The sequence below is a fragment of the Miscanthus floridulus genome, chromosome 4 (genome assembly GCF_019320115.1).
Source record: "Miscanthus floridulus cultivar M001 chromosome 4, ASM1932011v1, whole genome shotgun sequence".
Classification (NCBI taxonomy): Eukaryota; Viridiplantae; Streptophyta; class Magnoliopsida; order Poales; family Poaceae; genus Miscanthus; species Miscanthus floridulus.
Window position 1 is genome coordinate 70,832,602 of NC_089583.1, and position 24,773 is coordinate 70,857,374.

Genomic DNA, 24,773 nt, shown 5'->3' on the forward strand with positions numbered 1-24,773 from the left:
ATACAGAAATGAAAAAACATAGAAATGAGATAGAGTACATATGCAAAATAGAGGAATGAAAATACAGAAATCTATATAAGAACTTTAAATTTGTCTATGGGTACTGTTCATCCATCGCGCCCCTGTTCACCCGGCGCTCCCCAAGACTCAGATCACTCTAGATCAGCAGTAACGGGTTCCGGGTCTGTGATGAACAGTGCTCGGATCCGTGATGAGCAATGGTCCCGATAAAGAACAGTGCTAACCCGATAAAAACAGTTCAAACCCGATACAGCACAGTACTGCCCCGTTACAGAACAGTGCACACCCGTTCCATCTTTTTTTTCCCGCACTCCTTCCCACGCGAAGCGTGGGCACCCACACTAGTGTGTGTGTATATATATATATAAACTGTTCATCCAGCGCTCCCCAAGACTCATATCCCTGTAGATCAACAGTATCAGGGTACTAGATCCGCGACAAACAGTATCCAACCCGATAAGAAACAGTACAAACCCGATAAGGAACAGTATATGCCCGTTATGGAATAGTACACACCCGTTTCATATTTTTTTCCGCCTTCCTTCCCACGCAAAGCGTGGGCACCCACGCTAGTTTTTATAGAAATGGGTGTTCGGATCAACTATAGGGAACACTACTACACAAACTTTACTGGAGGCGGGCATTTTCGGTTTTCCGCGGCGGGCAAAGCCGTCCGCCGTGGCCTAGAGGCCACGGTAAATCGTGGCTTAACCGCAGCGGGCGGCCTTGCCCGCCGCGGTTAATCGATTTACCGCGGCGGGCGGTGTAACGTGCCCGCCGCGGTAAATATACTTTTACCACGGCGGGCACATTAGGATGCCCGCTGCGGTTAATCATTTAAAAAAACAAAAAAAACCAGTGCCCGCCGGCGAGCCCGTTCTCGAGCCCACTGGCGAGCCCACCGGCGACGGATCCGGGCTTCCTAAGGCCGCAGATCCGTGCCGCTCAGCGAGGGAGAAGAGGAGCAGCCGGCCGAGCCCCAGCGTCTCTGGAGAAGCCGGCTGGACACGCCGACGCCACTGCAGGGCCGCCACCACCTCGCCAGTCGCTCGCAGGGGACCAGGCCGACGCCTCCTCGTGGATCCCCGTGCCTCCTCGCGGATCCCGCCGCGCCGTGGTGAAGGGAGGCCGCCGTGCCGACGCGTTCTCGCCCGCCGTGGTGGAGGTCCCAGCGTCATGACCGTGGTGGATCCCGGCGTCGTGGCCGTGGTGGAGATCCACCGCCGGATCCGGTCACTCCACCGCCAGATCCACGGAGGAGGAGGGTGCAGCCGCCAGATCCGTGGGGGAGGAAGTCGCCACCGTCGGATCCGTGGAGGAAGAGGTCGTCGTCGCCGGATCTGGAGAGAGGAAGAGGGAGGAGTGAGGGAGATGGAGAGAGTAAGAGGGAGATGGAGAGAAAGAGGGAGATGAACTCACTAGATTTGAAACCCTAGCCCCGCGCCGTCGTCGTTTCATGGAGGATCCATGGGGGAGGAGGAGGGCGCAGCCGTCGCCGTCGTCCCGCGCGCGCCGTCGCCCTGCGCGCCCTTGATCCGCCGTCTGGAGGCCTCGCGCGCCCTTAGAGGAGGCCGCTGCCTGCATCGAGGGAGAGTAGAGGGAGGCAGAGGGAGAGTGGGGGAGGCGGAGAGCTGAGAGAGAGAGAGTGGGTGAGGCGGGGAGCTGACAGAGAGAGTGGGGGAGGCGGCGACGATGGTGCGAGGGATGTGGGTGATATGTTTCAGTGAATCGATTTACCGTGGCGGACATTTTAGGATGCCCGCCACGGTAAATCGATTTACCGTGGCGGACGTCTTAAGATGTCCGCCGCGGAAAATAGGGTATTTACCGTGGCGGACGTCTTAAGATGTCCGCCACGGTAAATCGATTTACCGTGGCGGGCATCCTAAAATGTCCGCTGCGGAAAATAGGGTATTTACCGTGGCGGACATCTTAAGACGTCCACCACGGTAAATAGATTTACCGTGGCGGGCAAAAATGCCTGCCGTGGTAAATAAAAAAATGCCCGCCTAGATAAACCGTGGCATTTACCGTGACGGGCAAAAATAGGTGCCCGCCTCGGTGGCCTCCGGAGGGGTGTCTCGCAAAATCATTTGTGTAGTAGTGGAAAAATAGAAAGCAAGAAACATGAGGTTTGAGTGGATGTTTTTTTCTATGGTTTTCCTGTGAGATCAAGCACAATGTAAAGTTTCCTACGGTTTTCCTATAGATGATTCATGCGAACAAAGGGCCCATATGTTTGGATCGAGCTACAGTAACTGAATACATAGGAATATTTAATCCTATTTTTTTATTGTCCCCACAATCCAAAGGGGTACATATGTTTGGTTTGAGTTTATTTTGAGATTATTTTCGTTTTATATTTGGATTTTCTGGAATATATCCCCACCCTATAAATATAGCGAACTGTTTGGTTGTCATGTTCGTATCGCAAATGCAAATAAATTATGCCCGCAGACGTTACAGCGGGAGGGACGATTTAAACTAAGTTCGTTTCGTTTACGTTACTGGTGGACGTACCAAGCAGCTCACAAATGGCCACGACCACTTGAGGGATCTATCCAATTGCACCAATCAATCAATAAATTTAATTTTCACTCTATCTTCTCCTTTACCTTACTTTTCTAACCCCGAGCTGTTGTACCTCTCTTGATCCAATGCCCAACTAGGCAACTATGGCACTCTAGGTTTGGAGGCTGACCTAGCGCAACCCGCTGCCGACATCCTTGTCCTCACGGGTCCTCTCAGTCAAAGAGTTCCAATGGCTCATTTGCTAGTTTGTGAGAAACTAGTCTTTCTTTGTCATAAGCATGATATTTACCCTTTGTTGGTTTACTTGTAAACCTAGTCACTCTTCACCATGAAAGCATGAAAGTTATGTCTCCTGAGCCAATGTTCCAAGAAAATCAAAGCACCGGACGATCTGGTCAGTGCGTTTCTTCGATCTAGGGTTTACATGTTTTCCAGCGCTACAATGTTATTGTCCGGTATGTGCATTTTTTCACTGACTGGATGGTCCGGTGCATACACACGCCAAGCGTTGCGCTGTTGTTTGTCCAGTGTGTGTGTGTTTTCAATAACGCCAAACGGTTCTTCGGTGCATACACTTGCTGGACGCTGCGCTGGCCTTTGTCTGAAGTGTGCAGTTTTAACAATGCCAGACGGTCCGTTACTCATGTTTTGATTTGGCTGCAATCCGTGCATCCTAACGTTGTGGTATGTCGCTGTCTTTTGCACTAAGAATTACTATATAACTTGTAAAATTTTACCAAGGCACCTTATAAGCATGAACAATCGCCAATGTTTCAGCGATAGAAATGCTGAACATAATTATCATTTGAATAATATGCCATTAATCTAACTCATTTTCTATAATACCTTAGTTGTAGGAAACTTTGAAGCTTCTCAGGGATGTGTTAGGCTCCAGGGTTAGTCGCGTCAGCTAATTCCAGCAAGCAGAAGCAGTCTGTTCGGGCTAATACTGTTCTGGCTGGAAATTGTTAGGCTGCACACGGGCCAGGCAAAGAAGGCAGGCACGGGAACAGAGCAGCGCAGGGGCTGGACATGGCGGCCGAGAGACCAGCGGGGACGAGCGCCATAATTTGGGGACGCTCGGATTTCAGGCATCTCAAATTAATTTGAAGCACCATAAGTGTTAAAAGAAAGACACATGAATGTGAGTTGGGAACCGATTTGCGTTGTGTCGTATCTTGTATTGTGTCTTATACTATGGACTCATTCAATTCGAAGAATTCAGATATCGACCATCGCATATTTAAATTAGAAGATCACCACGTCAACAAACCCGTGATATCAATAAAGATTGCCGGCCTTCGACTGATTGAATGCATCCACCGAACATTTTCTATGTGGTACTGTAATCACAATAAAGTGATGCTTTCTCTGTCGACGCGATCTAGATATAGCTTTAGCTAATACTAATAGACAAAATTTAAGTGATACAGAATTTGGATGATTTTTGCACATTGTTACTCCTGATCAATTAAAATCAAATAGATGTTCAGTTAGAGGATACATACCGCACTACTAGAACGGAATTTCGGTCTAGAGGTATGATTACATATATATTATATTAATCTAGCAACGATCATTTTTATAAGATGCCTGGGTCATCATCAGACATCAGCTCAGATAAGGATAGATGAAAGTTTGATTAGGGTTTCTGCAACTAACCCTACATACTCCAAAAGATAGGAACTGCATATAAGACACGAACAACCTTTTCCATGAAGATTTCAAGGAGGAGGTCATTCTTTTTTAAAATTTCAATTATCAAACTTGTCTTTACGTTGCAAGACTAGCGGTTATTCAGTCAGAGTTTGGCCCAAACCATAACCATAACTAAATCTAATTTAATTATGGGTTGGACGCTTAGATCATGTATCTCAAGCTTATTAAATATCTGAGTTGCTTCTTATGAGTTTTTACTTGATTGATTGATATCCATCTAGTAATATTTCTATTAAAATAAACTTATGCATATGTGCGTGCATCGAAAAGAGTACGAGATAGAAGAAATGGAAAAATATAGGAAATGAGCCCAACAGGCCAGACCTGGCCACAAAAGCTAGCATGTCTACCAGCAAACCGCATGGCCCAAGTATGTGGCCTGCCAGAGCCCGACATGCAACCTGTATGCCTTCCTTTTTTGCTCTCATGCACTTAAGTGGGCTCTCGCCCGAAGTGGGCCTGCCAGCTCTCCGCCCGACGACCCATCGCCAGCATCCTCCTCTCAAGGGTGCTTTCCACGCCGACGAATATCCTGACGCCACTGCCGCCGCCGCCGGCACCCCCAGTTCGTCTTCGAGGGCAGAGCTGGGGCTCCAAGACGATCCAGGCAAGGGACCCACCTCCGGGCGCATTGAGAGGCTACCGCATATATAGTTTGTAATGTTCGGGAAGTTTATTATTGCATTCGAGATCAAGTAAACTCCGTGACCTATGAACAAAGATTACCGACCTACCTTTACTTTTAATTAATTTTAACGCAACAATCGTATCTCACAAGTATAAGATTTCCAATAGCCATCAATAAATGATCGTTTCTCATTGTGGCATGCATTCTTGTACTCTCATAATCAACCTTGATACCGTCGTTTGCATAGATCAAACATATTTCTGCGATATTTCACAAAGACATGTTTCTGCAATAATGCCACCTAGCACGCTGCTTTCTTAAAAAGGAAGGTTAGAAAACAGAGCTCGTGCCAAGAGTGCAACGCAACTTTCCTTCCTCCAATAATTCACGCCTTCGTCGTCTCAGCGAGTGCGTTGTGCATTGAGTATTTGAGTTACACAGTGCTGATGGGGGCATGCTACGGTCCGAGCGTTCGGACGGAAGCCGCGCCCTGATAACTGTTTATCTTCGCCGCCTCGCCCTTTTTCAATATCGGACGAAATCTCCTGATATTTTCGATATATCCTCTTTATTCGTAGGTGCCGATAAGAAAATATCTATATTTTTCGTACAAATTTTATTTAAATTTACTTAAATTTTGTTTGAATTTGGTCCGATATTTCCGATATATCATGTTTATCCTCTTTATCTGTGATCCCTGATAAATTTTAATTTTCGAAAATAAAAACCTTGCGTGTCACTCTTGACTCTTGCATCCACTAACTTATAGCCTCAATGGGATCCAGTGTCTTCTGTTTCATAAAAAAAAAATCCATCGCCGGTAAAATGTACTACATCCCAGTAAACAACAGATCCCATGATGAGTCTCAACTCTGAAGGTCATTCAAATAATGAATTAGGAAAAAATAAAGGTACTTTGGTCGTGCTTTATTGAAGCACAATCATTAATCAAAGAATGAATTAGAACATGGATCTATAGTACTTCGTTGTCACGCGGCGTCCACCCAATCAGACCGGCCGCTGCGGCTGGCTGCTCCTCGCTCTCTGGCGTTGCTCTGAGCGCGCGCGCAGCACGCACAGCTGGGACTCCCACACGTCCCTCGCAAACGCAACGCCGCCGGGCCGCCTCGCCACCTCCCCGCCGTCTGTCCTCAGGTCGGCGTCGTACCGAACCCTCCGCGCCGGGTCGGAGAGCGTCTCGTAGGCGCGCCGCAGCTCGAGGAAGAGCTCCGTGGACTCGGCGCGCCGCGACGGCGGGCACACGTCGGGATGGTGCCGCAGCGCCAGCCGCCGGTACGCGCGCTTGATCTCCTCCGCGCCCACGTCAGGCCGGTGCTCCAGGGACAGCACCTTGTAGTAGTCCCTCCTGCTCGCCGAGGCCCTCCTTCCCGCCGACGTCGCCGTTGCTGTCACGTTGCAACGGCTCTTCCGGCAGCCAAAGACGGTGGCGGTGTTAACCGTGGCAGCGCATCGCACGATGGGGATGGTGCCGGTGCTCATGGCTAGCTAGCTTGCTGCCTGATATCTAGGCGCAACTAGTTGTCTTTGCAGGTGACTGAGAGCTAGCGATCGATCGATCGAGGTGCGGCGGAGATGGCTATGGCGTGTATATATAGTGGCGGGCCGGGCGGCAGGTAGGACGGCTGTCCGAGGACAAGACAAACGAATCGGGCTGGTGGTACGCGGTTTTCGCACGGACGGCTGCTGGCAACGTCGCTGTAGTCGCCTGGCCGTGTCGGGGCGGACCGGTGAAATGGAGTTTTGCCCATGGATTGTACTGGGATTGGAGACGGCAAAGACGTACGCATCGGTTTTGGGTAGAAATAGATTCTTTTGGGTGAAGAAAGACAAAAGAGGATTTGCCAGCTTGTATGTTGTATCTGCATATTCGCTGGGTCTGCTTGACGAGGCAAAAGAAGATTGCAACTTAGGACTCGTTTGTTTCGGCTCCGGTACTGTTTATAAAGCCGTTTTGCTCTCATATACTGTAGCAACACTGTTCATTGAATCTGTTTTTCTCTCTCCTACTTTTTCGTCTCACGGTTCACTGGGCACTGTTCACGAAGCCGGCGGAGCTCGTTTTTGCAGCTCTTGCGGCTCCGGCTACAGTGCGTGAACAGTGCCAGAGCCGGAGCACGCAAGAGCGGTGCCAAACTGGCCCTTATACTAGTAAGTATTGCAAGTGATGGCCAATTGATCAGCAATGAGGTCTGTGTGCACAGACTGTATACTGAAGTATTGCACAATTTCCATACAGTCTTCCTGCCGTGTGCATAGATGAACTATAAGACAGAGCAACTACTTCAGTATACAGTAATCACCGTGCTTTTTAGCTCTTCTTGCATGGTTAGGATATGTAGGTCACAAGTGGACTTACCATCCCTCGTGATTACTGCATTGATATTTTCAAATGAAATCTCAGGTTGCCCCAGGATCTTTTCAAAATCATATGCAGGAATTGTAGTAGGAATTTGAGCTAGTTGGTTTTCAAAGATTTTATTAAGGCTTAATTGATTTTCGAAGGAAAAGTGTAAGCCTTCTAAATTAGAATTAATGTTTTCAAAAAACATTCATCGTTAGAGGTAAGTTCCTTTGTCAAGTTTTTATTTATTTGAGCTTGGCCTAACACAAGATCTATCAACGACGGTTAATTTGCAAAATTTGAATTGTAAGCAAAGTTACCTTCTTGATATGGTGGGTGCGACTGATTCCTCCCTGAACCTCCTTGTAGACGAACCCTATTGTTATCGTTCAGCGTATCTTCATGGGTCTCGAGGCAGTCTTTCCCCGAGTGTCCAAAGTTTTTGCACACCTCGCATGGTATATGCGAGTAGAGTGATTGGACGGTACCATAGGGTTCTCCTTTTATGGCATCGTGCTTGTCCAAACGTTTTATTAGGAGATCCAATTTTGCGGCCAGCATATCCGTCTCCTCCACGGTATGCATGCCATCTTTTTGGGTGTGGAGTCTATCTTCACTCCAACCCTGGTTGGAGATCATCTTCTCAATGAGAGCCGTAGCTTCGCCGACTGTGGGTGAGAAGAAGGCTCCTTCGGCAGCACCATCTATGTGGACTCTAGATGTGGAAGTTAGCCCATTGTAGAAGTTTTAAAGAATCAACAAATCTTCCATCCCGTGGTGTGGCCAGGCAAGGATGTGTTCTTGCAACCTCTCCCATGCTTCCGGGATGGATTCTGATGCTATCTGCTGGAAGTTGGAAATTCTTCCATGAAGGGCATTGGTTTTGTCCATTGGGAAGAACTTTGCGAGGAATGTCGTGGAACACTTGTTCCATGTGTTGATAGCTTCTCGGCCCTTGTAGAACCACTATTTTGCCCTCCCCAGGAGGGAGAATGGGAACAAGCGGAGTCTGATTATCTTCGGTGCGACATCCTTCATGACGACGGTGTCACACAACTCTAGGAAGTGTTAGAGATGGGCGTTGGCGTCCTCGCTAGGCAATCCACAAAATGGATTTGCCTACACATCATGATTAGGCCGGTCTTCAATTCAAAGTTTGTGTCACCCATGTTGACAGCGGGCCCAACGGACATGTTGGCAATAGTGGGGATGGAGTACTCGTGCAGGGTCCTATCGGCCGTAGTGTTTGGTACAGATGGTGTTGGGTGATGGGTTCAGTTGCCGGTGGAGTAGCGGAAGGAGGACCGACATGAGGTCGGGCCTTCTTTAGGAACGACTCTGGATTCTTGGTGAAGGTCATCGGCAAGTCGAAATCATCTTACACTATCATGTTTTCATCCACAACAGGAGAAAACAAGCAAAGTTATCCTATTATGAGCAATGGCTACTACACATGCATATTATCAAGAACATGTCCTAATAGATTCTTTTAACTAGTGCCTTCCCCGGCAACGGCGCTAGAAATACTTGTTGGCATTTCTAAATGCAATTACCAAGTATGGAGTTTTTAAGTCCATCCCCTACAACGGCGCCAAAAATATTTGTTGGCATTTCTAAATGCAATTACCAAATATGGAGTTTTTAAGTCCATCCCCGGCAACGGCACCAGAAATTCTTGTTGGCATTTCTTAGCGTCACCACTAGGATTAGTGTTTCCTAGCGATGGCACCAAAAATACCGTGATGATATTTCTGAACACATGCAGAAATATTCCGTAAACACACGGATATATCATTGTAGCATTTCACTCGGAAGTATTCGGGTATCATTTATTTATATGTTCCCAAAGGAATGCATGGTATAAAAGTCTCTAGTAGGAACATGGTCAAGATAACATGACTGTATAATAGACCAAAGTTCATAGTAGGGGTAAACCATGATAAATGTTGGATAGTGTGACACACACTCAAGCCAATCTCAAGGATAAAGATAAAAGAAAGAATAAAGAATAAAAGAATAAACCTAAACTAGAGCAGGCTTATCTTGTATAGCTATGCTAATATTAGCATATCATACAAATACATGAATTTCTAATGGTAAAGATCCTAAGTTAAGATAGCTTTGGTCACTATAAACTTACTTCGGGCACCGGTGAACACTGGTCTGCCAAGCGTTACCAGCCTACAGCTCTACGCCATATCCAAACGTGGGGGATTATGAAGGATGGACAAAGCTACCATCACCTGCCGCCTACCCCTCAGCCTTGGGATACGGGGCAAACCAAGGTAACTTTTAACATAGACACCATGTCTACGCCATTGGTTACTACTCTATCGGTGACCAGGAACTTCCATCTTTATCTGAAGTCCTCTTACTAAAGCATCCACCATGGGGACGGATGACGAACCCGCAAGAATATAATGATCAAAACTAATCTTAAAGTAGAATCTTCTACCTCAATTTAGGTCTTGATGTAAACATGTATGTATGAAAGATTAAGCATAAAGTTCTATATGCTAAATGAATAACATAAGAACTTAGCTATAGTTTCATAACATAGATATATTGATAATATGAGAGCAAGAACATAAGAGAAATCTTCATATTAGTCATACCAAGAATTCTCCAAAGTACAAGCTCTCCAATGAAGTTTCTTGCCTTGCTCTAAATAGAACTACTAAAAATAGTAAAAATATACAAGTATGGGAGAGAGGCTCTTGTGTGGTGTGTCTTGTGAATGGAGCTCTCCCCCATCTATTTATAGCCTAGGGTGGTCGGTTTGGAGGCTAATAAAATAGGAAACCACCAGGAGCCACCTCAGCATGCTGCCATGCAACCGCTAGAGCAAGTTGGGCCCGAACGGAGCTGGGGGCGGTGTGCCCGCACCCTGGGCTGCTCCTCTAGCCACCGCCTTGCTCTGGTGAGTTGATGGCTGGGCCTGGATGGCTTCCTCGGTGGTGCCCAGCCCAATCTTGGTGTGTAGGTGGGCATCTCTCCTTGTTTCTCTTCTATGCTTTGTCGGAAAGCGTATTTTTGTCACCTTTTCCACTGTATTTGTGTATATGTCCTGTAAAATAATAATCTTCCAATACAAGTGGAAATGGGTCAAAGTGATAACATATATGTGTAAGTCATGCTTAGTTTCTCTCTTTTGGATCTTAGTTGGCGGTAAAATGTTGTCGCTAAGGACTGCCAACACCCATGATGCCATCCCGACACAGAGGAACAAATTCATAAGAAATTTAGAAGATAATAATATGTGTCCCATATGTGATTCTATGTTAGAAGCTTCCACGCCACAGTCGAGTGCCCTCATGCCAGGAACCTGCGCTCAGCTATGAGAGATCCCTGGCCTTTAGCGAATGAGGAGCAGTTCCACTATACCGATCTAGATTGGTTGCTGCTTCTTTTGGACCAATGCCATAGGATTCAGCAAGACCTTCCCATGCTCACGCTATGGCATTCTTGGTCAGTACATAACAATATAACTCATCAATTGTTTCATCAAAAAAATAACTCATCAATTAGGCGTATGCATGATTGTTGAGTCTGTTCACTATTTTATCAACCTCTGGTCTTCTCTGATGGAAATCAGACAATCCGGTGTAGGAAGGGATGATAAGGGTAAAGTAAACACTTGTGATAGACATGAGGCTGGGCCACCGGAACAATGTTTTGGGAAGGATCACGCTGGGGGCTGGTCTAGGCCACCACTAGGATGGTCTATGATCAATGTAGATGGCTCCTTTTTAGTTGTTGACGATGATTTTGTCAATGTTTTGGATAGTCCAAAATGTCACATAAGTGTCACATATGAAAGGAGATAATAAGCCAACCATGAATAATTTAGGTTCAAATAACTTGGTTCCACATGTACTTGTCCTCTATTTGAATGTAAGAACAAAATGGAAGAAAAACCAAGTCTAGGGTCCCAACATGGGTGGTTGCCCGACCACCCAAGTATGACCAATTGACCATCAAAAACATCATTATGATGGGCAATGCTTCTACAAGTTCTATGCAAACGATGAGCCTGATTAGCCAAAATTGGCAGGTCGGCCGACGGTACAATTTTGACCAAATCAGCTCAAACTTGGTAAGGAGCAAGCCAAGAGGAGCCACACTACAGGATAGGGCCCACAAGCCAGTGTAGGGGGTCGGGCGACCCCTATCATGGTTGCTGACCATCAATAAAGCACAATCACCCTCCATTCAACCCTGATGAAATATGGACCAAGCTTCTAGAAGGAGGGTGGCCCCACCTGCTATAGGGGGTCGGCAGACAGCCCTTATGGTTAGCCGACCTCCCATTTTCACCCAACACCTCTCTGCATGGGTGCATGCAAAGATGCACAACATCAAGTGATCTTGGTCCTTGATTTTGAGACAATTTCATCAAACAAAAGAGAAGGGAGGTCTCGTGGATTCATGGGTCAGCACTTAGAGTAGCCCATACTCCTCCTCTATACTATAAATATCCCCTCTCTCATTTATGCTCATAAAGGAGGATCCACTCTTCATATAGCTTCCAAGTTTTAGTAGTAGTGCTATACAAATAGGCAGAGAGTGAGGGGGTGCAGAGAAGAGCCAAGCCTATCTGGCATCTTCTCTAAGATGTACGCTTGCAGTTTACCCGTTTGCCACTTTAGGTATCAATAGTAGTGCAATTGGGTGAAGGTGGTGCTAGGATTATTTCTAGATATTATAATGGATTAGTGGTTCTACATCCTGGTGCGTTCTTTTTTTATATGTGCAAGTCTAGAGGATGCAGAGTTCACCGCATGCGTGGAAGGCCTTAGCTTGGCTTTGGAATCATGTCGGGAACTAGTGATCATCGAGTCGGACTGCTCTAGAGTAGTCTCAGCCTTGCAGAGCGCCAAGACAGATGCATTAGAGTATAGTTTTGTTATCCAGGAAGTAAAAGAGTATGCCCAGATGCTCCGAGAGTGGAAGATAGTCCAGATTAAGAGGGAATGTAATAGAGTTGCACATGTGTTAGCTTCTTTAGCTAAAAGAAACACACATACATGACTTGGGTAGGCCGGGTGTCTGTGTGTGTTCAAGGCCTAATCCAAATGGATTGTAATTATATCTCTATGTCTAGCCATGTTTTTGTACCGTACAAGCGCTCACATGCTAGTTAAGAGTCCCCATGCACTACGGGAAATAGGGGCTTTGCTAAGTGTTTCCTACTTTGCCGAGTGTCAAATGTCGGGCACTCAGCAAAGATAGACTTTGCCGAGTGCCGCACTCGGCAAAGCCAAACACTCGGCATATCCATTTTTGCCGAGTGCCAGGCACTCGGTAAAGGATAGCACTCGGCAAAGCCTCCCTTTGCCGAGTGTCGGGCTCTCGACAAAGCTAAACACTCGGCAAAGGCTAACCAAGGTGACGGCAGCCACCCACCGTTAGGCTTTGCCGAGTGGTCGCCGTCAGATACTCAGCAAAGAATTTTTTAATTTTTTTAATTTTTTGTTTATTTTCTTTGCCGAGTGCCCTGTCTCTGGCACTCGGCAAAGACCCCCTTTGCCGAGTGCCAGGTTTGGCACTCGGCAAAGAATTTTTTTTATATTTTTGCTCCCAGATTTTTTTCTTTAGGGTTTCTATAGTGCTTTAAAGTACATGTTAAAATTTGGTTGAATTTTGTGACTTTTTACTATATTTTTAGAATTATTTTTGTTTTGTTGATTTATTTTGCAAAAAGCAAGTTTGAACTGCAGGTGCATCGAATAATGAAATCTAATCATTCCAAAAATGATTGTCATGCTAGTGAGTGTGTTTTGAGGCCGTATCCAGGAACTTGCGGGATATTTTTCACATCTGGTTAATGAAACATGAGGACAAAGTTGCAACCAAAGTATTTTTAAATTGTATAAAATTCAAACGAATTCAAAAAATCATGAAACTTGTGGATGCATCGTTATGTAGCATGTGGAGCCTATGGTAAAAATTTGAAAAAGTTTCGTGCATGTTGTCACGTACGGTGCTTAGAAACCAGGACATCTCCACATGTGATATTAATAACCTCTACCGAGTACCGGCCCGTGGCACTCGGCAAAGGACCTAACATCAAAATGGGCCACGGCCAGCCCACCCTGGCCAAACCCTATCCACACAACCGCTCCCCGCCGCCTATGCGCCGCCGCCCGCACCCGCGCGCGCTGCCCCAACACCGGCATCAAGCCCCGCCCCGACCCTCCCCGTCGCTGATTTGCACCGCGACCGGCAAAGAGCGCCGCACCCGGCCCTACCGGCCGCTGCCCCGCCCCGCCATGCCCCACCGAACGACCGGTGCAGAAGGAGGAAGAAGGGGGAGAGGAAGGAGGAAGGAGAGGAAGGAGGAAGAAGGAGGAAGAAGAGGAAGGAGAGGAAGAAGGAGAGGAAGAAGAGTAGAAGGAGGAGGAGGCCGGGAGGAGAGGAAAGAGGAGGTTGCCTTTCCATTCCGTTCTCGGCGCCATCTTCCCCATGTTCCCGTCTCATCGACGCCTCTGCAGCCAAGGTATAATGATGTGCTATTATGATTGTCGTCCTTTAAGCCGTTGTGATTGTCGGCCTTTGAGCCATTATGATTGTCGGCCTTTGAGCCGTTGTGATTGTTGGCCTTCGTGCCGTTGTTTTTTGCAGGTTTTGGAAACCTCCCCGTGCAGGGGAGGTGCTGCCAAAATTTAGAATTGACCCAAATCTATTTGTTTTTCATGCAGGTGAAGGAACTGTCTGAGCGGAGCCGGAGCACCTTGGCTACACCGATCGTCTTCCTCGACGTTGCGGGTCTGCCTGCACCGCGTCGCCTCGCCACTACACTGACTCGCCACCACCCCGCTAGCCTGACTCCACCGACACCCTAGGTATAACCCCTCTTTTGTGTACCTTGGTCGTATATCGCGTAACCAAGTTAGGCGTCTCCCGTCCAAAAGAGATACGGTTGGTGGTATGCATATCTTTGCATATCTATGGCCGTATCTTTTTTAGATTGTCCACGTTATTTGGACAGCCCACGGATGCGTAGATGAGTTTAGTTTCCATGGTCCGCTCTGATCCGAGACAGGGTTTCGGCATTACCTCCCCGTTGTTCTCCGAATACACACTCTCCCTGCTAGGACGTGTATCGGGAGAACAGCGGGGAGGTGCTGCCGAAATTATGTCTGGGATAGGAGAAGACCATGGTAACTAACCTCATCTACGCATCCACGGGTGGGATTAGGACCTATCCTCACCTATTAGACAGTATGAAAGTCATGTAGATGTAGTTGATGGTTGCATTACTCGCTGGCATTTTAGAGGATGGATGACCGTCAGTGGATGTACACGGGCTGGAAAAGTCACATGGAGTACACAGATGAATGGTTTCGCAAGACTGAGGCTTTTTTGAACAAGGCATTTGGCAAGGCTTCATCATCACATCTGCTAGAGCTATGTCCCTGCTCCAAATGTGCAAACAGGAGAAGGATAAATAGGGTCGACATGGGTAAACATCTTGTGAAGAATGGATATATGCCGGGCTACACCCGGTGGATCTACCATGGTGAAGCCCATCGTACGAGAGAGGAGGTGGTGAGAGCATGCGTCGAAGCTTTTGATGATGATGTTGGTGTACCAGACTTGTTAGATGATGTTCACCAAGCACTCAGCGTTGACCCAGGCGAGAAGGAGGAGATGGAGGCAGCCACAAAGGCTTTCTACGAGATGATGAACTCTGCTCAGAAGCCCCTTTACGATCGGTCCTCGGTGTCTGAACTTGACGCCATTGGACGCTTGATGGTGTTGAAGTCTGAGTTAAACATTAGTCGAGACGGCTTCAATAAGATGTTGATCGTGATTGGCACCCTGCTTTCGGAGGGCCACATTCTACCAAAGAGCATGTACGATTCACAGAAGCTCCTTCGGGCACTTAAGATGCCGTATGAGCAGATACATGCTTGTCCAAAGGGGTGCGTCCTATTCTGGAAAGAACATGTGGACGTAAAGTACTGTCCAAAGTGTGAATCATCTAGGTACCTAGAGACAGACTCTGGTGATGGTCAGAAGAGTCAGACGATAGTCCCAATGAAGATCGTACGGCACCTTCCATTCCTATCAAGGATCCAATGGCTATTCATGAATGAGGAATCCACGAAACAGATGATATGGCACAAAAATGGAAAACGGTACAGTCTAGAGAAGATGGTGCATCCAGCCGATGGTGAAGCATGGAAACACTTCGATGACATATATCCTGAAAAAGCTGGAGAGGCTCATAATGTACGTGTTGTGTTGGCAACAGATGGGTTCAATCCTTATGGAATGATGGCTGCCCCATACACATGTTGGCCTATGTTCGTTATCCCCCTCAATCTCCCCCTTGGTGTCTCCTTTGAACGACATAACATATTCTTATCGTTGATAATTCCTAGACACTCGGAGAGTAATATGGGTGTGTTCATGGAGCCAGTGATTGATGAATTGATCCATGCTTGGGAGGTAGGGGTATGGACATACGACAGAGCTACAAAGACAAGCTTCAAAATGCACGTTTGGTACTAGTACTCCATGCATGACTTCCTAGCGTATGGGTTATTCAGCGGTTGGTGTGTTCATGGGAAGTTCCCATGCCCAGTATGCAAGGAAGCTTTGAGGTTCATCTGGTTATGGAAGGGTGGCAAGTATTCGTTGTTCGACGCACATCGGCAATTCCTCCCTTCTGAGCATCCATTCAGACAAGACATCAAGAACTTTACGAAAGGTGTCATAGTGACAAACCCTCCACCACAGATGATGGCTGGTGTCAAGGTTCATGCGTAGATAGATGCTCTTGTGTCCACTCTAGATGGTGGGTTTGTGGGATATGGTGAGCAACATATGTGGACACATAAGTCAGGCTTGACGAGGCTCCCCTATTTTGATGACCTTCTTCTGCCACATAACATCGATGTAATGCACACCGAGAAGAATGTTGCCGAGGCACTTTGGGGAACACTCATGGACACTGAAAAGTCTAAGGACAACACTAAGGCTAGAGTGGACCTGGCAACGTTATGTGATAGACCAAAGCAAGAGATGCAGCCTCCTAGAGGCAACAAGACGTGGAGGTGGCCTAAGGTCGATTTTGTCTTGACCAAGGATTAGAGGAGGGAAGTACTTCAATGGATCCAAATGCTAATGTTCCCTGTTGGGTATGCAGCGAATCTGAGGAGGGGAGTCAACTTAGGCACTCTACAAGTCAACGGGATGAAGAGTCATGACTTCCACATCTGGATTGAGCGGCTTCTTCCAGTGATGGTTTGAGACTATGTCCCTGATCAAATATGGCAAGTGCTTGCAGAGTTGAGATATTTCTTTCACCAGCTTTGTGCAAAGGAGCTTGACCGGTCCGTCGTTCGTGACTTGGAAAAAGCGGCACCTGTGTTGGTCTGTAAGTTGGAGAAGATCTTTCCACCCAGCTTCTTCTTGTCGATGCAGCATTTGATTGTGCACCTCCCCTATGAGGCACGTATGGGGGGGCCCGTGCAGGCCTAGTGGTGCTATCCAATCGAGAGATGTCTGAAGACTATTCGAACAAAATGTAGAAATAAGGCCAAAATTGAGGCTTCCATTGCAGAGGAAACCATTAGGGAGGAGGTGGGAACCTTCACTCAGAAATACTACAAACCGAACCTCCTTCCTAGCATGCATAATCCACCCCTCGTTACAATGCTGGTGAAAATGAATCGAAGCTCAGCCTTTTCCAAGGGCAGCTCAGAAACGCAAGTGCATCGACCACTAAGCAATTGAAAAATGAAGAGTGGCGCAGTACCATGCTGTATGTGTTGACCAACCTTGTCGACGTGCAGCCATTCATTGGGTAAGTTCTCAACCCCCTTGTTTTGATACACCGTCACACTATTTCGCATCCCCCTTATTTCTCTTTGGTACAGGGAATTCACTCATCAAACCTGGCAAGGACGAAGGGATCCAACCCTGTAGGAAACTGATACCCTTCTTTCAAAGGGTGCAGGACCAGGGAGGCCCAATTTCATTTCTTGGTTCAAACGGAAGGCCCAAACTGATGTTACTATAAGTGATGAGTTAAGACAGGTTGCAAACAGCTGTGCCATTAGGGTCAAGTCATTTAACGGCTACGACGTGAATGGATATCGCTTTCAAACAACATGCTACGAGTAGAGTCGGCCCAATCGAAAGACCACAAATAGTGGAGTTTTAACACTAGGCACTGATGAGGCCCAATATTATGGAAGAATTGAGGAAATCTATGAACTTTCATTTTATGGTTCCAAAGCTCTTAATCCTATCATATTTAAATGCCACTGGTTTGATCCTAGAGCAACGAGACGGACCCCTAATCTTGGGCTAGTGGAGATTCAACCAGATTCCGTCTACCTAGGAAAAGATGTCTATATTGTGGCTCAACAGGCCTACCAGGTGTATTATATGCATACGCGTGCCAAGACGAAGAGCTTAAGGGTTGGGCTATTGTGCACAAGGTATCACCACATGGTAAACTACCTGCCCCAAATGATGAAGATTATAACTTCAATCCAAGCACATATGAGGGAGAGTTCTTTCAAGAAGAGGGGCTACAAGGAAGCTTTGTGATAGACTTAACTGAAGCGATAGAAATGGAAGTAGACAATGAAAGGGTTGATGATGAGGATGCTGGAGATGAGGTCCACAATGTGGATGACCTACAAATGCTTGAGTGATTACGTTTAGGCAATGGCAATGAAGACAACATTCCTCCTTCAATTAGTGTTGATGATTTGGACAATGTTGATAGCGATGATGAGACCTATGATCCAGCTAATCCAAATAATGACGATTATTTCTAATAAATGTAATACTAAAGTTGATTATCATTTTGCATCTATTTCTAATTAAGTGTTTTGTAAGCATGAATATTATTTCTAATACATGTAATACTTTTCTTTTTTTAGGTGATTCAACAAAGATGGAGGGTGGGCGTCACAGGCCCGTTAGGTCACTTTACCAAGCGAGGGAGGAGGCCAAGGGGTCAGATGTGAGGAGGAGGAGGAACCCGAGGAGCAGGAGGCCCCTAGCACGTCTCTAGGTGTCGGAGGAGGTGGAGCCGATGATGCCCGTGGAGAGGGCGCACGAGGAGGAGGAGGAGGCGCCCTTCGACGAGAAGGAGGTGTTGGCGGGAGGCACGGGTTCCTCTTCCTCTGCTCCGAGGGTGTACCTACGAGGTCCCATGAGCCTCCCTGCTTTTCTGCTTCCTCACCGCCGCCTAGTGATTCGCCCTGAAGGGCAAAAGTAAGTAAACTTGACATTTTATTTGCCCCTACTTCATATGATAAGTTCAAACAAAGATGAACTACTAATTTTTCTTAATCACATGTGCAGGAACTAGGTGGTTGTGTCCGGTGCTGGTGCACACACCCCCAATGGCATCCTGGGTCTTCTATGCAGGCAACACTACCCTGACGTCATCATGTACAATAACAACACATTGGCGGCCTGTTCGTTTGACCACTACGCCATCGCCGCTGATACGGAGCCATACCCCACCAAGGTAGCACGGGTCATTGGGGAGTTCTGGGTAAGTCTCCCCGCATAGCATTGCTTCTTTCATTGAACTTTTTCTTTAAAAAATATCCATACAAATATCGTGTTTGTCCGTAGGCTTATTTAAAATGCGAGGAGGGATTTGAGGGCAGGAAGGATCAGGTGGCGACCAAAGCCTGCAAAAAGCTCATCGTCGACATGATTCACGAGGTGAAGATCCAGGCCGTTGTCACCTACTACGGGTCAAAGCTTGGACAGAGGGTCAAAAAGTCCGACGCCAGAACCATGGACCTGACCCGGGAGCAGTACATTGAGGTACATGAGAACATCCAGATTGATTCGTTTTGAGAATAAGTAGGTTTAATTCGATCATCTTATATGTCAATTACTGAATGACATGCAGATGATTCCCTGGTGGTGCAGATCGTATCCCGAGGCATGGGAGAAGATCGTGGACAACTAGTTTACGGAGGGGTATGCCTTGACGCACAATGCTGCAAGGGAACGGCGTTTGGAGATGCAAGGACCAGCACACCATCAAGGCAGCCGCAACCTCGTCGGATACAGAGATGCATGGGTACATGAATTCATTTATCTATTCTAATGCTCAATTATGACTGATTTTTAATCTTCTTGATGTCTTTCTCGTAGAGGGTGGCACATCAAGGCCAGGAGTGCTCGGACTTCCAGGCATGGTGCATGTCCCACAAGGGAAAGTCGACGTCCGATGCCTCCTTCAGCCTAGAGGATGGGCCCTAGGAGTACACGAACCCGAGCGTCCACACCCGCATCAGCGAGTACACGTTGGCGGCAAGGTTAGTCCATAGGCCAGACTTCGACCCATGCACGTAGGAGATTGATACGGAGCTCATCATGAGGTTGGGAGGAGGGAAGAAGCACGGCCGCATGTGGATTGCCGATGGCACAATTGACTTGACCGCTGTCCCCGACCTCTCCACAATCCGAGCCTAGAGCACGAGCGAGAGCCCAGCCATACGCACATGGCCGACCGTTGCACAGCAACGGGTCGACGTCCTCGAGGTAATTTCAGTTTGACTTGTCATATATTGACTTTTACACACCATAATTAGCTATGCATTACTGAAATAATGGAGTGAAATGTTGCAGGCCCGGCTCGAAGAAGAAGCTCGGTAGCATCAAGAGCTGCAGGGTAGCTGATGTCCCAGCGTCAGACCTATGAGAGTAGGTTGACGGGCATCACAGAGACCTATGAGACTCGGTTGTCGAGCATCACGGGCTTTCTTCAAAGCCTTGGGCAACATACGGGTCTTGCTGTGCCACCTGAGCTGCTCGCTCCACCACCTCCACCTACAGCCTCGCCCAGGGATGGACCTACACCTGTGAGTATGAAAGTTAATTGTAGTCTCTTACATGCAAGTAATTTCTAATTAGCTAGCCAAGTACATGTCTAACACATAGAATATATACTCCTTTGTGCAGCCTCAGTCGGCGAGTTCCAATAATCCGCCTAATCGTCAGGATCCGTATCAGTCACCGCTCGATCAAAGGCGTATTTGGTAATGAGTTTGAACTTATCCATGTTCACGGAATTGTGGTAATAAACTGGATGTTAGATGATGAACAACTTTTGAACTTGTGAATTTCGATGTGATATATTCAGACACTTATGTTTGTGACTTCTAAATGGTGTTTGTGATATGTAAGTGATGAATGTGTGATAATGGGATGGATGTGTGATGAATGTCATGGATTTGAAGAATGTGATGAATATCTGTGAAATTTTCTGTTTGAATGTGTGATGGAAGTGTTGGAATGTAAAAACAAGAAAAAATAGGCAATTATAGACGCTTTGTCGAGTGTCACACTCGGCAAAGGCCTCTTTGCCGAGTGCAACGCCCACTGCACTCGGCAAAGCTAGCAAAAACTGCATGAAAACACTAGATTTCCCAGCTTTGCCGAGTGTAATGGCAAGGACACTCAGCAAAGCTGGGCTCTTTGCCGAGTGTCAGGCCACGGCACTCGGCAAAGGGGAAGGCTTTGCCGAGTGCAGGCACTCGGCAAAGAGACTTTTTTTTAAAAAAAATAAAAAAAATTTGCCGAGAGCCGACACTCGGCAAACAATTCCGGGAAAAAATTATATAAATTCTTTGCCGAGTGTCGTACTTGAGACACTCGGCAAAGCAACCGTCATGATAGCGCACCGTTAACGGCTACTTTTCTTTGCCGAGTGTCCGGTCGACACTCGGCAAAGGCTTTGCCGAGTGCCCGACAAATGGCACTCGGCAAAGAAGGCTTTGCCGACTTTTTTTTCTCCGAGTGGCCTACGCCGAGTGCAGCGCTCGGCAAAGCCTTTGCTGAGTGTTTTTAGGCCTTTGCCGAGTGCCGTATGCACTCAGCAAAGTCCCTGTTTCTAGTAGTGATGCATGGAGCTTCAACAATGCTAGTCCCATGCGTGGAGCTTCAACAATCTGATTACGTGGACCTGTTGACCGGCAATCTTGTGCCCTGTGCCATTAACAATTTGAAGAATATCATGCATGTTGCTATGGGATCACCAATGATTTGATCCTAGTACTTATAACTTTAATTGATCTTCTTGTTGTATCTTGATACTCATTTTCATCTTTGCAGTTAAGTGTATTAACTTATATCATCGCAATAGCACTAGTTGGCTCTTGGTACTTATAGTTGTTAGTCACATTTTATTTTGGTTGTGCTAAATCTAAGAAATTTCTTAAAAGGTCTATCCTTTTGGTTTCTTTTAGTTTGAGTTCAGAGTCCCGTGCTGACAAATTGATTAACTTTTCTTTATTTGAGTGTGTTTAGCTGGTACTCTAGTCCATGTGGAGAACACAACACTCGATGCTACAATAGCACTCATCCTCTTATGGGGTGCACTTTTCGGCACATCACCTTGCTAAAGCCAAATACACACTACTAGAAATATCCACTTCTATGACGAACAACTTTCATCATTGAAGGAGCCAAATTCATCATAATTTTAGTTTTATGATGAATTTATAATGAAAAACGGTTCATCATAGAAGTCGCGTCATTCTTGAACTTCTATGACAAATCTAGAAAATCGTCACAGAAGTGGATATATCTATGACAAAAACCGACCGTCATAGAACTATGTTGGCATGCGTGGTAGAGGGCAGCCACGCTGGCGGTTGCTTCTGTGGGAGATGCTTTTACATGTGTACATGCTATAGCCAGTTGCATTGAAGATGGTTTAGGTATGTGTCGCCTTCTTATTGCATAATGTGGCTATGTCTGGTTCTTACACGTTTCAGGTTCTTACTAGACCACGTGTTGGGCCCCTGTTGTTCCACATGTCAGTTTTCTAATGGCACACGTGTCGTGTTGCAGTTGGGTCACGTGTCACTTCTTCATTGGACCATGTGTCATATTTTTATTAGTCCATGTGACGTGACCACAATACCCAATGTGTCTATCTTTTACACAACCATGTGTCCCGATGCTGTACATCCACGTGTCAGTATTTTATTAGGCCATGTGTCACGCCCTGAGCTACCTACATGTCTTTTTCTAATTCGACCACATGGTAGGACGGATTTGTACCACGTATTTGGTTTGTATTGGCCCACATGTCCTGTCCTGGCTCTTACACGTGTCGTTCACTGGTTTGTCCAAGTTTTAGATTCTTATTTAACAACGTGCTTGTGCCGGATCTACCACATGCACACCAATCATTACATTAGAAAAAATAATTTCAGATCTACACTGCTGCACAAAATAACTACATGCATAATTATATTCAACCTAAATCAAATAATAGCAGTTCAGCTCAGCAGCAAACCACTAACAGAGTTCAAATATCAAGCCTTCAAATTTTCACATCAAAATAGCAAACAAACCACATATTCACTGCATCAACAAGACTAAGAGTTACCAGCGCTTAAGAGCATGATATGCTCACAAAGCTTATTGTACTCCTCCTATTGCTGTTTTTTGAACTCCTTAAACTCCCTATCAGTGTTTTCTGTCTTCCTCTTCAGTTGAATCACTTGTTCGGCAAAGGTAGCTGGACTTTCCTATTGAGCAGCAAGCCGTTCCTAAAGTCTGGAGCAGCTTGTCCTGATACCAGCATTCTTCAAAGAAAATATGTTGTAGGTGGCCTGAGAGAGGACCTTAGAAACAACATCAGCAATAGGTTCTGCCCGTATAGTTTCCATAGCTTCCTGCTCAAACCAAGGAGTAAACATTAGGAAGAGGACTTAAAATGCAGAACCAAGAGATTATTTCATTACAAGTAATGCATAGGTCTTCCTCGGCCTACTGCTGATAGAGATTCATAAGCACAATGCATAGGTAACATATTAACTATTGTAACATTACAACTTCAAAATGATGGAGATTCATAAGCACAATGCATGGGTAACATATTAACTGTTGTAACATTACAACATCAAAATGATGGTGTTACTTTAGGCTCCTCCTACTTTTCCTTCTTTTATGCCAATGGCTTTAGCAGATTTCAAGAAAAGCAAATGAAGTACTTACCACTGCTTCTCTTGCAGCATCACTTAGTCCTATGTTTCTACTGGTATGGAAGTTGTTGAAGATTTCCGCTACATCAACATCTTCATGAGGTCAATCATGTTCTTCAATGAGCACTTCTTGATCATGTCATGCGTCCTTCCTATTTTTGTCCTTCTGTTAAAATTGCACATAACTTTCTGTTGATACAAAAGGCATTTGTGTATTTGATATAAAAAGAGTAACACAACTATCACTTACATATACTTGTAGGTGGGCAACATAGGAGTGAGATCTTTTAAACTAGTGGTACTTGACTTTTGTATGGTTTCACTTGTTCTGCTCTGATACTGCCTATAACCACAATTGTGTTAGACTATAGCACAAGTAGACCATATAAAGACTAGACAAGAAATAAATGAGTTCACACACACACATCTTGTTCTTGGAACTTAACCACTTGTGGACAAGTGCACACCACTGTGTGTCATTCATGTAAGACATAGGAGAGGTCTTTCTGATTTGATCAGTGGGGACGCCATTGAAGTACGATCGCTTGAACCTATACCGTGCCTGCCGTATAACAGAGTGGAATACACTTGTGCATGCTTTTTTGTGCTTCATCATTGTCATCAATGGCTAGCCTCAACTGCAAAAGTGTGAATGCAAATTAAATCCATTACTAAGTTGCTCAAAGTAGAGTTGAATGTCAATAGAGGATATACATACTTATAGATAGCTTGGCCCCAAATTCATTAAGATGTTTGATCTGTTGCTTGTAATGTTTCTAGTGTGGGAAAATCAGTACTTGAGACCTAACTACTACACCTACCTCTGAGGAAAACTTGGTAGCTTGCAATGGATCATGTGGCCTTTTGTTCCCATTAACAACTGAGATGGGCATCCTTGTTCCCATTGATTGGGTGGTTTTGTGAAGCCCAACCCCATTAGTTGCTTGCCTCAACTTCCTCGCTCTTCTCTGCAATGGTACTACACAGTTTTCATACATTTAGATTGTTACAAAAGTAACATGGATATCAAATAGCGTGACTTGATTTATAGACATGTCTAAGGTAGTACCAACCTTAGCAAGTTTGGTCATTCTACGCGTGGGTAGGTGCAGTCTCCTCTTTGATAAGGCTAAGGTCATCTTCACGTGACTAGTCCCTCATAGGGATTTGTTTGCCTTGTGCGTGCTGACTTTTGGACCTAGTTGGAACTACAAGATGCTGCAACTCTACTAGACTAGTTGGCTTCACTCTCTTGGATTGCCATACCCTAGGACCTATATTGGTGCTGCCTTTTGCCCTACTGGCAGGGACTTCTCTATGGCTTGTTCAACCCACAGCCTAAAATTGGAGAAACAAACTTAAGCGACAACCATGTAAAAATTGCATTGCTATCCACATAGCAAAGAATTGAATTGCAATGCTACCTAAACCAACCCCCCTCCTATCCCAACATGACAAGATAGAACAAGCACCTCAATTACAAGGGGAACTAGCTCTTCTAAATCTATATCTGTATCAC

General features: G+C 46.0%; 2 protein-coding genes and 1 non-coding gene across 3 annotated transcripts; 2 read left to right on the top strand and 1 right to left on the bottom strand.

The window, feature by feature from the left end:
- Positions 1 to 5,744: 5,744 nt before the first annotated feature.
- LOC136551682 (chaperone protein dnaJ 20, chloroplastic-like) lies at positions 5,745 to 6,460 on the bottom strand. The gene has a single exon (XM_066543226.1). It carries the CDS (start codon positions 6,398 to 6,400, stop codon positions 5,909 to 5,911), a length of 492 nt encoding a protein of 163 aa, XP_066399323.1. The 5' UTR covers positions 6,401 to 6,460; the 3' UTR covers positions 5,745 to 5,908.
- Positions 6,461 to 8,031: 1,571 nt separating this feature from the next.
- LOC136553065 (small nucleolar RNA R71) lies at positions 8,032 to 8,138 on the top strand. Its single transcript, XR_010782969.1, has one exon. It is a non-coding gene; the product is annotated as a small nucleolar RNA R71 (small nucleolar RNA).
- A 6,405-nt stretch (positions 8,139 to 14,543) lies between these two features.
- Positions 14,544 to 17,938, top strand: LOC136548621 (uncharacterized). Its single transcript, XM_066540081.1, has 2 exons — positions 14,544 to 15,564; positions 17,649 to 17,938. The coding sequence occupies exons 1-2, from the start codon at positions 14,544 to 14,546 to the stop codon at positions 17,936 to 17,938; spliced, it is 1,311 nt and encodes a 436-aa protein (XP_066396178.1).
- The last annotated feature ends 6,835 nt before the right edge of the window (positions 17,939 to 24,773 follow it).

Bases quoted from the DNA above. Each gene is read 5' to 3' on its own strand.
- LOC136548621 (XM_066540081.1), top strand. From the start codon at position 14,544: ATGGATGACCGTCAGTGGATGTACACGGGCTGGAAAAGTCACATGGAG. The intron at 15,565-17,648 runs GTTGGCCTATGT...GTGGCTCAACAG, and splicing joins GATGGCTGCCCCATACACAT to GCCTACCAGGTGTATTATAT.
- LOC136551682 (XM_066543226.1), bottom strand. From the start codon at position 6,400: ATGAGCACCGGCACCATCCCCATCGTGCGATGCGCTGCCACGGTTAAC.